This window comes from Pholcus phalangioides, unplaced genomic scaffold (assembly GCF_987345545.1).
Source record: "Pholcus phalangioides strain wild (caught in Gottingen) unplaced genomic scaffold, Ppha-v1.0 ptg000014l_1, whole genome shotgun sequence".
Taxonomy (NCBI): domain Eukaryota; kingdom Metazoa; phylum Arthropoda; class Arachnida; order Araneae; family Pholcidae; genus Pholcus; species Pholcus phalangioides.
Genome location: NW_028301607.1, coordinates 8,944,512 through 8,959,721, shown reverse-complemented (window position 1 = coordinate 8,959,721; position 15,210 = coordinate 8,944,512). Strand labels below are relative to the sequence as shown.

At 39.3% G+C, this 15,210-nt stretch overlaps 1 protein-coding gene across 1 annotated transcript in view; it reads left to right on the top strand.

Moving 5' to 3' along the window:
* Window positions 1-303: 303 nt before the first annotated feature.
* Window positions 304-15,210, top strand: part of LOC149078097 (uncharacterized) — a 52,522-nt gene continuing 37,615 nt past the window's right edge. The window contains exon 1 of the mRNA XM_089241693.1: window positions 304-461. Within this exon, the coding sequence (XP_089097819.1) occupies window positions 392-461 (70 nt within the window). The 5' untranslated portion in view covers window positions 304-391. The remainder of the gene's footprint in view (window positions 462-15,210) is intronic.

The window sequence follows — 15,210 nt, the reverse complement described above, 5'->3', positions numbered from 1 at the left end:
CAGAGTCTTGTCGGTATAATGTGGTGGTGGGGAGGGGGGGGGGGGTCAACCATGGCTATCGCTGACGCTTGTTGCTTATTAAGTAAACCCACGCCGTTATCCAACTTATGGCGATACCAAGCCAAAAATTTCGACGGGATCCGCTTCTGTTTAAATCGATCGCGTCATGCGCAGTGGGACCCACGTGGGACACTGATGTTGAAAAGCGCGCAAACCTTACCTCTCTCTCTCTCTCCCACCCATACGTGGGTGGTTGTTGATGGGAGGGTGGATAGGAATAAAGCAAGTGGTTGGCGGGCGGTGGTTTGAGCCAGGGTGTGGGGGGAAAAAAGGAAGGATATCATCACTGAAGTCCAGGATCGCATGTTATGGGGAAAAGCGGTGCTCAGACATGGGATGTAATGTGAGCAAAGACGTTAAAGTTGAAGATCAAGGTGCTCAAGGACCTCCTACGGAAAATGGTAAGTCGATCCTTTCTCGATTGTCTTTACGTTCTTGAAACGAAGGATTTCCTACCCAGGGTGTATGAAATAATATTAGGATTAAATCTCGGGATGGGAACAAATGGCACCGAGACTTCCCTCACCAGGGAAAGGATTCGGCACGGAATCGGTGCTCAAAGGCAACAGTGATGGTGCTTCCTCTCTTCCCGATGTTCTTCTTGGACGGCTTAAAGAAGAACATCTGAGGATTTTTGCTCAACTAGATAAATGCTTGATTCGGACCTCGGTTCGTTGCTCTCATTAATTACCGCCGCGATGCTCAGGGAGCTGAGTGCGTTAACGTCTGGGAACTGCGTGGGCGTGGGAGCTGAATATGTAACGTCTGGAGTTCCAGCTTGCGTAATGAAAGTAATAACAATGTAGAATTCTGTTATCACGACGCGTCGATGAGGGATAAGCGATTCCCCATGAAATATTTTTTTCCGGCTGGTGTTAATCAGGATTCCTCGAGAGGTTTTCTGAGATCCCGTGGTGTATCAAAAGCCTGGTCCCCGGAGAAGGCTCTTATACGGCCCTTGAAGGAATTATTCAGCTCTGGTACTGTCCTAGAAAACGTTATTGAGCTTCAACATTATTCTGTCATCGAAAATGTTATCTCTCTCTCTCTCTATCTATCTATCTTTCTCTCTCTTTTCACTCTGCCATTGGAGTTAGTCAGATCTCATATCGTCTCTCTCGAAGAAGTTATTCAAATTTAATATCGTCTCTCAAAGAAGTTATTCGGCTTTTATACAGCCCTAGAAATGTTTAGTGAAATTTTTATTACGGCCTGAAGCTATTCAGCTCTACTCTTCAATAGAAAAAGTTATTCAGATTTATTTTATACGGCTCTCGAAGAAATCAACGGATCTTTCCATGTATATAAATGCGGTCTGAATGCGATTAGAAAAATTGTCATTTTTTTTATACAAAAACGTAACCGACTCTACCATTCCATTATTCCTCTTAATATCTCATTATCGATGAATAAAATTTACAAATGTGGAATATATGCAGAAAAAACTATGGTATCGGTTTTAATACGATACGACAATCAAAGAAGTTGTATGGATTTTATACAGGCTGTCCCAAACTGTTTGGACAGAGGATGTCTCTGCTACCGTTGACTTTACAAACATACTTTCAGTTATAAAAGGTTTTCAAACGACGTGCAGTTACTTAAAATGTCTTGAATTTCCCATAGGGTCGTGTACATAAAAAAAAAATAGGAAAAATAACCTTTTTATGTAGACCCTGTGTGGGCTGCACCTTTTAACAAACTTTTACAAAAAAAATTGCATAAACATTTTTAAATACAATATTAACGGAGATATTTGATTTGTAGTTTTAGCATTTATCGCCAATGATTGAGGGTGTGCTTCACAAATTTCGAAACGTAAATTAAATTCAAAGTTTAAAAAGTCTGTAATTGCCAAAATAATTGCAAAAAAATTTAATTGTCAAAATAATTGAAAAAAAAATTAATTGTCAAAATAATTGCAAAAAAGGTAATTGGGTAAAAATAAGTAACTGTGAAAATAATTGTTTAAAAAACATTTTAATTGTTATTTTTTGTGAACGAAAAAAAAAGGGTCGAGTTTATTCTATTTGTGTGCAGTTCCTAAAAATGGCAACTTTAGAGCCAATGAAAACTTGTCAGAAAGTTTAAGTAAAGTGATAAGTTGCCCCGAAATGTAGTGATTTAATAATATAAGTGGATATAGTTATTTTTTAAATAGTGAAAATTTAGATTTTTTTTTTTTGCAAGTGAATTTTTATAGCGAGATCTACATTTAATCTAATCGGGACTTTTAGCACACGAGGACTGCATCAAAATTGATTGCTATATTTATTCATGTATATATGATCCCTAAAACAAAACAGCGTCACTCGCAACCTATAAGTAATAGAGAGCGTCGCTACAGACAACGCTACTGAAACACGCCTGCCACGAGCGAGCTAAGTATTTTGTAAAATTACATTGGTAAAATTTTTTTGATTGTTTTTTCCTTAAATAAATATTAACTTATGTACCACGATCCTCCAACATAGTGTTTTCAAAAATATGAGTGTCGCAGTGATTAAGTCAAGAAATATGGTACAGTTTGTTTGCCGTAAAATGGATATGTACCCGGCTATATTCCGCTGCACTACAGCAATTACTGCAAGTATCAAAAATAGATGGCGGCACATACGGTAAGCATCTGTCAGACCAGACAAGACTCGGGCTCTGTCCCTTCCGGGATACAGAGCCCTTTACCCGTGTGTGGGTTGGACCATGGTGGGGGGAGATCAGCGTCTGACACCTCTCTCAGTGTTTGAGCTACACGATCCGGTTTAGCAGGAAATCATTCCGAATAAGTCTCATGTGGTTATCAACAACAATAACGCAATGGGATTCAATTTTATACCTCGTTAAAAGCATATAGCGGAATGATAGATTCCAATGATTCCACCCGCTCAGGATCTAAGACAATGGCTCTCAAACTTTTAACGTTTTTCGCTTAAGTAAAGTAAATAAGAAAGTAACTTCTGAGTAATCTAAAAAGAAACCACATTGAAACACTTAACAGGCACACATCGATATCGACAGCTCACTGCGGTGCCCCTGACATCGGTTAAGGGCTACGTTAGGGCACACATTTGTGGAATCACTGATCCAAGAAGAGAACTCTAGAGCTAGGGATCTTAACATTTTTCAATCGCGATCCGAAATAAACAACACGATCATTTTCGCGACTCATCGATCCATTTTTATTTCCAAATTTCTTATTAAATATTCCTGATTAAAAAAATTTTTAGTTTTCGAAATTAGTGAAACCAGTCCACAGTTGCGCCAAAGGGAGAACCTCTTATTACCTCACACACAATTGTAAGTTTTCCCTGATACTGAAATTATTTTCTTTCATTAATTCTGAAATTATTTCTTTCATTAATCCTAACATTTTTTCATTAATTCTAACAAATTTCATTAATTCTGAAATTATTTCTTTCATCTCAATTCGGAAATTATTTCTTTCATTAATTCTGAAATGATTTCTTTCATTAATTCTGAAATGATTTCTTTCATTAATTCTGAAATGATTTCTTTCATTAATTCTGAAATGATTTCTTTCATTAATTCTGACATTATTTCTTTCATTAATTCTAACATTTTTCATTAATTCTAACATTTTTCATTAATTTTAAAATTATTTCTTTCATTAATTCTGAAATTATTTCTTTCATCAATTCTGAAATTATTTCTTTCATCAATTCTGAAATTATTTCTTTCATCAATTCTGAAATTATTTCTTTCATCAATTCTGAAATTATTTCTTCATTAATTCTGAAATTATTTCCTTCATTAATTCTAACATTTTTCATTAATTCTGAAATTATTTTTTTCATTAATTCTGAAATTATATTTTTCATTAATTCTGAATTACGTAGTTTTTATTAAGTGAAAATTCTCATAATTTCTAAATTTTCATTAATTCTGAATTTTTTCCTTCATTCGTGAACTATTTTTCTCATTTATTTAAACTACTTTTCATTAATTCTTCAATTACATATTTTTAATTGTTTCGAATTTTCAGGAATTTTTTTAGTTTGTTGATATTTTTATCAAAATATTTGGAGCTGAAATGTCCACAAAAAATACTTTATATGAAATGAAGAGGGGCTCAGAAATGTCTAGAACGTAGAAAGGCACTTGTTCCGTTTTATGCAATCGACTCCTCTCACTTATTCCGATACATCCAACCCGTCGTATCACAACAAAAACGTCTCACGGGCCCGTTAATTAAATTATCTGCAACAACGCCGCGTGTTACTAAAGTGATCTGTAAATACACCTCGGGTTACTTAAGTGCTTTGGAACTGTGCCGTGATGATCTGTAAATATGCCGCAACAGATCACTTGTGCCGCGGATCGCTTAAGCCATCTGGAACTGTACCGAAGTTCGCTTTAGAGCTCTGGAACTGTGCCGCTGGTCACCCAAGTGGTCTGTAAATATGCCGCGAGTCACTCAAGTTATCCGGGAATGTGCCACGGGCCACTTAAGTGATCTGGGAATATGCCACGTTACTACTCGAGTGGTTTAGAACTGCATGGGTCAGTCAAATGATCTGGGAATATGCGGATTAGTTCATCTCACTCACAATCTTGCTAAATCAATCGACGCCAACAAGCAGACAGATGTCACTTACACGGATTTTACTAAAGCATTCGACAAAATAAATCACCAGACATTACTTTATAAATTCCATTCTCTCAATGTGTCCGAGAACTCTATCATGTGGTTCACCAGCTACTTGTATTTGAGATTATAACAAGTTGTAATTCATAACGCAATTTTAATAAAGTATGTCAGTGGATCAGGTGTTCCCCAGGGTTCGAATCTTGGACCATTGCTTTTCTTAATATTTGTGAATTACCTTCCTCTGTGCTTCAGTGCATCTAAGTGTCTGATGTATGCTGATGACGTGAAAATTCATCGTGAGGTTGAGAGTCTGGAATATTGTATGGCTCTACAAAGAGACCTAGAGTCTCTCCATGATTGGTGTGGGACTAATTTCTTCCAGTTCGATATTCGTAAATGCCACGTCGTCAGCTGTACAAGAAAATTATCATCGAGTGAATTTGACTAAATCATTGATGCAGTCTAAATCAGTCGTGTTTCTGTAACCAAAGACCTTGGTGTCTTCTTTGACTCCAAGCTTGCATTCACCGAATATATACATGATCTCACCATTAAATGCTTAAAACTGTTAGGATTTGTTGTGAGGAGCAGCAACAATGTCAAATCAATCGCAACAACTGCGACACTTTTCAGGACTTATGTTCCCTCGAAACTGGAGTATTGCGTTATTATATGGGGTCCTCACAACAATCCAGACTCACTGATTCAAGAAAGAGTCCAGAACGGATTTCTATGTTACATGTTCTACAGGCAATTCCACGTCTACATTATTGACGTAAGTACAACTGAACTGCGGTGATTTTTTCATTTTCAATCTTTGGAATGCCGAAGAAGAAGAAGTAGTTACCTTCGCTTTCTGTATAACATAGTAAATAATGTAATCGATGGCTGCGATCTTCCTCAACGTATAGATTTTTCTGTGCCAATCGGAAATGGACCTGTTTGGCGGACTTTTCACCTGCCTAAACCCCGAACAAATATTTTGCGACGGTCTCCTATTTTTGAAATGTGCTATATATATATAATCAGTGCGATGTGAAACCCGATATGTTCAATTCATCTATAAGAGAGTTTCTTAAAAGTTATGTGCGAGTATTGAATGCCATGTTATTATGCTTTTCCGTATGTATTTCTCAGTATCGTATTTTAAATCATTGTTCCACTCATTTTTTTTGTATTTTGTTGTATTCCTCTTCTGTATTTGTATTTTGTATCTCTCTCTTCTCTTGTCCATCTCTATAATTGGGCAATTTTTTGCCTGTTGAGATGTAAATAAATATATTTTTTTACAAAATTATGTTTGAGGTCACCAGTCACATCAGACCACAGGAGGCACCATTTGGCTCAAGGGCTATGGAGTTGAGCATGTATGACCTATCCTGTTTTTCTGCTGATCATCCTACCGCCCTGACGTGCAATATCGGGTGGCAAAAAAACTTATTGTAAGCTTGTACTACACCGATTTGCTTCGAATCATTGTAAGTGGGCTTCACTGCAGAAAGACTCTTTATACAGTGTAAAAAACATTAAAGAAAAGAACGACAAAAACGCTTCCGGAGATAAAGTGATATGTATTTATAGTCGTTATCGGATATTTCATCAGGCTATACCTGAGGTAAAGTATTAATTGAAGAATAAAAAGCCATGACCAAGTTTAAAACTGGAAATTTCTATTAATCTTGGTTATCTTTAATTAACCTAATTTCTGCCATTAATGGTTCACACATCATTACCAAAAAAAAACCGTATTTAATGGCAACATGACCATTTTTTAGTTGTTAATTGTCTCTCTAAGGTCATCAATACCGTTTTCAATTGTCTTAATTGAGAAAAGTCTCAATTCTAAACACTTTTCTGATGTCTTTTGTTCGACGCCATTGTCCCATTTCTGTTGGACGTATAATATTAATGGGCGTTAAATCTTTTTTGTTTCTTGGCGCGAGATTCTATTGAGACTTATTATTATTTTTTTTTTTTTTTGGCTTTTTTTAAGACCTCGATTCTATTTTCAATGGCTTCCTTAATGTATTGGTGCTTCCGTCACTAACACACACACATACATACACGCGACAAAAAAACAAAACAATACATATGTAATACGTTTTCCCCCGAGCATTCTGTAAATCATGTTGGCATGATGCCAGAGCTGCTGCTGCGATGCTTCTGACATGAAACAGAAGCAAGAGTTTCGACTTCGAAGGTCAATGTTTGCAAAACGTCAGTCTAGATGGCGGACGGATGCCCTTTTATGGCGAGATTGAGGACCGTTGTACGGCCGCCGGCCACATAACTTCGAGGTCAAATGCGACATTTTCTTTTACTTTTTCCTTTTAGACAACATGGGCAACGGGTTCCATAAGTGAGCATTAACACGCTCGTAGTCCATTTAGAATTCTGGACGAGTCTCTCGCTTCATGACTTCCACTCGAATACTTTTAATAGCTTTCAATGAGAACTCATGATCCGTTTCAAACTCCAAAATATACGAAGGAAACTTTACTTGAAAACTATCATTTTAACTAATGATTAGTCAAAGGGCACAGCACAACTTCGGCATGGTTGGAAGGGGGGGGGGCACAGTAGTAGAATGCCACATAGCCAGGAAATTATAAAAGCCTAGTATAAATGTCTATCCACATCAAAAAGTCTTGTCACAGAGAGAGCAACAGGCCTATAACGGTACAAATATTCAATCATTACACTTCACTTCTGAAATATAGATGGCGGCACTGAAAACCCATGCACAACACTATACAGGGTGTCCTCTAAGTCCTACTTCGGCGTTTACCTCATCAACCGTTCGTCGTATAGGTATGGCTAGAATTTAAAAAAAAAAATGCTCAAAATGTATTCAGAAATCACCTTGGAGCAATTGTGAGTGTGAAAATACAGTGTGTTGGTTTTCCCTGTCTTCTAGCTTCCAAATATGGATGTTTACTTATTTTAAATTGCTTATTTTTCACAAAATTAATGATCATTTCAACAACATAAGGAAACCTTTCGCAAAAACAGGACCCTACAAAAAAAAAAGTTTGTGCAGACCTCCCTGGCAGTGTGTCGTGGACTCTTTGCCTAGCTTGTATTTTAAACAGCTTGTCAGGAATTACAGAATCATTTTAGGATATTGTTTGAAAGACTGTAAGAAGTTTATTTTAATACTAGACCGGGATACTTTAAACAAAAATGACTCATTCCCACGACTGCTAAAATTAATTTACTGCCAATTCCTTCGGAGTGGCTTAAATAAAGAATACAGCAAATAACATAGCCAAGATTGATGTTTCTAAGATTTGTGCAGAGAACGTACAGGTATATGAAGAATAATTCCAAGAGCCTATACACATACTGATCTCAAGGTAAATTCAATGAATCCATTCCGTGAAGTGCACGTGACGTTTCCAATTGACGGAAAGTGACGCTTTCGTGACTCGCGACGACGGCGGAGGGTTTTTTAGAAGTTGCTTCCGAAAAACTACGATGATGGATTACGGGAACATTCGAGAAATTATGTCAGCGTCTCATCGATTTTCCTTATTCTCTTCTCTGAGGTCTTTAGATCCTTGCAGAAGCTGGAAACAGAAATAAAAGTAGGATTGAGTACCACTCCTATAATATTGATCTCTATACGGTAATTAAATATTCAATGGTACACGGAGGCGTATTTACGGGGGTGGGGGAGGGATGAGAGGCAAACGCTATAGCCCCGGCCGAAAAACTAGGAGGAACGGCAAATTTGAGAAAAGAGCGGTCAAGAAAATTAGATTGGAATGGAAAAAAGACGGTAAAGAAAACCATAATTCCACCTCTGTCTAGAGAGCAAGGGGCGGGTCAAAAGAGCGACCCCAGAGAGTGCGCAAATATGTGAAAAGGGTAACCTAAACAGTGAGGTGCCAGGTCAGTAAGTGGATGAAAGAGTAGCGCAGAGAGCGTTGGGCCAGGTAGATTGTCCGTAATAGTGACCTAGAGAATGTGTGTGAATAACTTAAAGAGCAAGAAATCACATCAGAGAGTAACCAAAAGATTGACCTAGAGAATGTGTAAATACGTGAGTGGCCAATGCATTGAGAAAACATGTAAGTGACCAAAACATTGTGAAAGTATGTGAATGGCCAATACATTTTGAAGGTATGTGTGTGAGACCAAAATTGCTAAAGAGCGAGATGCTGGGCCAGTGAGGGATTGAAAGAGTGACCTAGAGATTGATTGAACTGGTCTTTGAGTGCCAAAAATGTGACCAAGAGCAGTGATTTTCAACCTTGGCAAGCCCGCGGCCCGGTTTCGTTCATTTTTGTGGGTGGAAGGCCCGGTCAAACACAAGACTAACGGAAAATCAAAGAGGAAAAATGAAACAGCTGATCATTCGTGGCCCGGCCTGCGGTTGAGAAACACTGTCCTAGAGAGTGTGTAAGCATGGGAGTGACCTACAGAGTGTGTAAGCATGGGAGTGACCTACAGAGTGTGTAAGCATGGGAGTGGCCTACAGAGTGTGTAAGCATGGGAGTGACCTAAAGAGTGACGAATAGAGCAAGAGACGAAAAGAGTGACGAATAGAGCAAGAGACGAAAAGAGTGACGAATAGAGCAAGAGACGAAAAGAGTGACGAAATGAGCGAGAGACAAAATGAGCGACCTAGAGAGTGTGAAACCCCTTAAGCGGGCACAAGAGCGACTTAGAGACAGAGGCATATTTACGGGAAGTGGGCTATAGCCAGGGCGGCCAATATCAGGAATGACTCACGGGATCACAGTCCCAGAGCACTTAAGCAGCCCACGCGCGTCACACTTACAAATCACTAAGTAACTACAAATCACTCAAACAAGTAAGGGGCCGTTCAAGTATTACGTCATCATCGATGGGGGGGAGGGGGTTTCCGATTTGCTGACTTTTGATGACAGGGGGGAGGGGGGGTTTGGTTGATGCTTACGTCATCAACCACCCTTAATGAAAATACGAATACTTTTAATGGCATCTTACTCGGTGAGCCAAAAACCTTTCGATAGTGTGCCCTACAGAGCCACTTTAGTGATCTCTAAATGTTTCGCGGATCCAAGTGATCTGAAAATGTGTCCGGGACGCTTAAGTGCTCTGGAATTGTGCCACACATCACTCAAGTGATCCGTAATTATATGCCGCGGATCACTTGAATAATCCGAGAATGTGCCGCGGGTAACTTGAGTGATGTAGAACCGCACTGGGGGCCACTTAAGTGTTCTAAAACTACGTCACATGTCACTCAAGGGATCTCTAAATGTGCCACGGGCCGCATAAGTGTTCGGGAATTGTACCACGGGACACTTAAGCAATCTGTAAATGTGTCACTTGGTTCATTTTTACAAAATTAGGTTTGAAGAGGGCAGGCCGCATCAAATAACCCCCAGGGCTATATTTGGTCCGCGGGCCAAGGGACTTTATGCGATTCATCATTATATGGCTTAGAGGGTGGCTCGCAATGAATTGATGAAAGATAAATTTTGAGTTCCATGGCCTTCAAATGGGATTGAAATTAACAGAAATTGATTATAATAACATATAAAGGTATTTCCTCCCGAAATTTTTTAATAAAAAAAAACATTTTTTGCATTAAAAAATAAATTTTTGATCGTGGGGGGGGGGCACGAGCCCCTTACGCCCCCTTCCCCGTGTACGTCTCTGATCCCACCAATATGCGTTAGGATTCAGAGGAGTAGAGCTAATGACCAAATTTTGCTGACAAGGGAAGGGAGGGGGGGGGGGGGGTTAGCGTTTTGCTGACGGGGGCGGGGGGGTCAACTATAGGGGGTCAAAAACGGTTGAAAATTTGCTTACGTAATACTTAAACAACCTGCGGCTATATTCTAACCTGCGGCACTATTTTAGATCACCTAATTAAGTAGCCCGTGACAAATCAATAAAGTGGCCTACACTCACCTAAACGTTGAATGTTCTTGCCATATGGCACCCAGTCGTTGTTTCAACTCGAACTAGAGAGTCTTTTAGACCAGTGTTTGTCAATTGCCGGGCCTTAACACCAGTCACACCGGGCCATGAATAATTCAAAGTTTTATTTTTCCATATTCATTTTCTTTAGTCATGTGTATGACCGGACGTTTCACTTACAAAAAAAAAATAATCCCCTGGGCCACGTGCTCCCAAAGGTTCAGAACCACTGTTCTAGACCATTTTCTTCAACAGCTGGTCCGCGGACCGGTACGTAAGAATTTCCTACCTAGTCCGAAAAACATTTTGCCCAATTCATGTGCAACCGCTGCATAAAATTTTAGGTTTAAATAAAATACAGTCTATTTCTGTTTAAGTATTTTTACCCGGCCCGGAAATTATTTCTCCTATACAATGTATTATTTTGCCTGTGTGCCCTCAAATTATTTTTCTACTCGGTCCGCGAAATTCTTGAACCATCTTCACCGGTCCGCAGTTGTAAAAAGGTTGAAGGACATAGTTCTTGACCTGTGATCGAAATCGATCTCGACATTACTGTTGCAATGAAATGCTGCTGTGAAATCTGAAAGCCGTCTGTGATGATAAACAAGTGTCGGGGGCAACGGCAAAAGTTAGGCTTAGGACTATTTCACCATCGTGACAATGGTAAGCTTCACCAGGGCCTGTTCTTCATTAGTTCGGGCTTTAGACAAACACGACTTTTGGGGGGGGGGGGCTTTTATATATCGCATTCTTTGAAACCTACCAAGAGGTAGAACGACATGAAAGAGCCCTGAAACTTTGTGTGCCCTTGCCCATGCGGGAAACAGGCCCTGAGCCTTACACTGCTCTAACAACTCTTTTCTTTAAAGTCAAATAGATGCACAACCTCCGGCATCACACAAAAACGTTCCTAAGATAATATCGATCCACACAAAACGCGATTTCTAGACCGTGGTTTCCTTAACCTTTCTTTACCCATCTCTCAGTCATTAGACCATATTCAGCTTAGATACAATATTTAGATACAGACTCTCGAAAATATCATTGCACTAGATCTCATCATGTGGGACACAGGCCAGTGTTCTATGAGCCATCCTGCAGAATTCTGAAAGTAGACACTTTTCGCCACCATATTTCCCTCGAAAACTTCATTTCTTGCTTTTGTTTCCCCTAGCATATGCCGGGATTGCAAAGAAAGACATTTCTCATTGCTTAAGTAAAGTTCATTGTTTTTTTATATTTATTTCTTATTACTTTTTGGATTGGATTGGATTTTTGGTTTAATGGCGCAAGGGCCAACAAGGCCAAAATGCGCCAAAACAAATGATTAATTAAGAATAAGATGAAACTTGTTCTTGTCAAGTGCAGAAAATAAAACTATGCGTGAAACGTAAAAATGACATGAATTGTAAAACACTATAATTTGTCAAATAAACCGATGGCTTTGATGAATTTAAAAATGCGAGATGCATCGCTATTGTCAGATCAAATGTCACGAAGTGAATGATGATTCTGACCAAAAGCGGTCGTAAAATGATGACGATGGTGCGAACAAGTAAAAGCATGAGCAATGGTTAATGGACTTTGACAATGTGGGCACTCCGGTTGACTCTCTCGTAGTAAAAGATATGATTGTGTGATGCGACTGTGTCCTATACGCAACCGGGCAAGCAGAACTTCCTCCTTCCGGTTTGTTCTGCAGCTCGAACGCCAATGGCCAAGTGTGTAACAAATTACATACTATCGAGTATGTAATTTGTTATTAATTTGATTGTCCCAATGATCCTGCCAGCGGCGATACATCACTTCCCGGAGGATTGAGAAGTGGTCACTGGCAGGTACCAAAAGGCTATTGTCGATGTCAGTTGTTGTTCGAGCTGTGGTGTCTGCTTTTTCGTTGCCCTGTATTCCAACGTGACCTAGTACCCAGTAAAATTTTACTGAGGTACCGTGATGGATGAGGTAATGTAATTCATGAAAAATGGCATGAAGAAATGGATGAATGTGAAAACTAAAAGAACACAGTGCTTGCAATGCACTGAGAGAGTCGCTATAAATGATGCATCGTCGGTGGCATTTGCGTCTTATATGACGTAGAGCCTGAAGGATTGCGTACAGCTCCGCCGAATAAATATAGAATGTGTTGGGAAGTTTGAAAAATGTCTCCTCACAGCAGATGTAGGCACAACCGACATGCCCAGGGGTCTTAGAGCCGTCGGTATATATGGGGAAGTACTTATTGTACCTACCCCTGTGCCTAAAGAATATCTGTCGATATATGACATCTGCTGTTGTGGCTCTAGGGTATAATGATAATGAAAGAGAGACATCTGGCAGAGACTGCTCCCATGGTGCCAGTTGCCAAGCAACTGGGGCCACACGACTGCTGTCTAGTTCTAGTTCTTCCACAAGTGCCCTCATACGAAGACCGTAAGTTGGAACACATGAAGGGCGAGCAGCAAAAAGTCTATGAAATGAGGGATTAAAAACGACACGATGAAGTGGATGACCTTGCAAAGACTTCATTTTGATATGATATTTCAAGGAAAGTTGCTGGCGTCTTGATGTCAGTGATGGCTCGTTGCATTCGACATACAGGCTCCCCATTGGAGATGTCCGGAAAGCTCCAGAGCAAATCCGCAGGGCGAGATGGTGGACTGGGTCGAGCACACTCAGATAGCTCCGAGGTGCTGACCCGTATGCAATGGAGCCGTAGTCGAGCTTCGATCTTATTAGAGCTTTATATAAGTGGAGGAGCGACTTACGGTCTGCTCCCTATGATGTAGAAGAGATGACCTTCAAGAGGTTTATCGTCTTCATGCAACGAGCTCTTAATTGCGCAATATGAGGTTTGAAAGTGAGTTTATTGTCAAATGTGATACCGAGGAATTTTTTATTTTCTACTAATGGTATTTGACTATTGTTTAGAAACAATTGTGGGTCATCATGAAAATCTCGACGCCGACAAAAGTGCACAGCGACAGTCTTGTCGGCTGAGAAAGAGAAGCCGTTATCATGAGCCCACTTGCTGATCTTGTTGAGTGCGGTTTGTAATTGTCTCTCGGCTGTCCTCATATTCACTGATTGGTAAGATATCAACAGATCATCCACGTAGAGTGCGCCAGTGACTGACAACGGGAGTTGGTTCAACACCCCGTTGAGTCTCAAAATAAAAAGTGTTACACTTAAAATGCTACCTTGAGGTACACCTTGTTCTTGAATTTGGGGAGCTGATAACGTGCTTCCGATCCGTACCTGAAAGATGCGGCGAGCCAGAAAGTTCTTAATAAAAATGGGCGAGTTGCCCCGCAAGCTCTTATTACTTTAAAAATATATATAATCAGACAAAATCCCTATACACGTTTTTAAAACTAATAAAAAATTTAAACTTAATTTACATTAAGACGTATGGTTTACACTAAAATATTTATCATGGCCTGACCTAGAGTTGTTTTTTATAAATTGAAAAAAAATAGTTTAAATTTTCACCCACAGACGGCACTTCATCACCAAAAAATTTGATATAAAACATAAAATACAACACAAACAGTTCATAATTAATGTTTATGACGATTCGCGTTACATGAAACTGCCATATTTTAACATGAGCACCCATTCAATCATTCAGGTGTGCCCCGAGCTACAAAGGGTGCTCATTCCAAAATGTGGTGATTTTATATACGCAAACCATCATAAACATTGATTACACACTCTTTGTGTTGAATTTTACATGCTATGTGGTGAGTTTTTCGTTATACAAACGCCATCTGTTAGTGAAAACTGGACTTTTTTTTGGTCCATCAAACAACAAAAAAAACTCCGGCCATGGTAAGTATTTAATTATAAACCACGTTTTTATAATGTCAATTAGTTTATTTGTCATTAATTTTAAAATGTGTCTAGGACTTCTTCTCCACCCTGTATATTTCAGACCTTCCCGGTCGGCCATCTTTAATTTCCACACACATAATATTACATGATATCACTTTAATTCATTGACGTAGATCGGGGAGGGGTCTTCTATCTTTCAGACATTACAGACAAAATTCAAGCTTCCTACGAAGCCCGCGGGACCCAACCAACTCATACCGAGGTATTTATAATTGTGAGAAAAGTCCATACACATACATTAAGAGTTTCTCATCTAATTGTCATCTTAATAGATGGCCAATGAGGCCCCGGTCCTTCTCAATATTTTGAAATTATTTCCTTCGAAATTATTTCTTTAAATAAATTTTGAAATTATTTCTTCCAATAATGCCGCGGTATAACTTTCAGTGGCTTCTGAATGTTCAATAAAATTATTATAATTGTTTTTTATTTTATTTGATCGTCTTTTGATGTTTTTAGCCATTGTCTAAAAATGGTCGGCGGGCCACGATAAAAAGCTCCGAGGGCCGCATGTGGCCCGCTGGCCATGGGTTGAAGACCCCTGACGTAGATAGGCCGGACACATCCCGCTCCACCACACATCAACAGCTCATCTAACTTATATAACAGAGAACAACAGGCCTACAACGGTACAGTTATTCAATCATCACGCGCATAGTTACAAAAATTGATGGCAGATGGCAGCACTACGTATAACAAGCATTACACAGAAACAATCTTCAATTTGGGTTCAT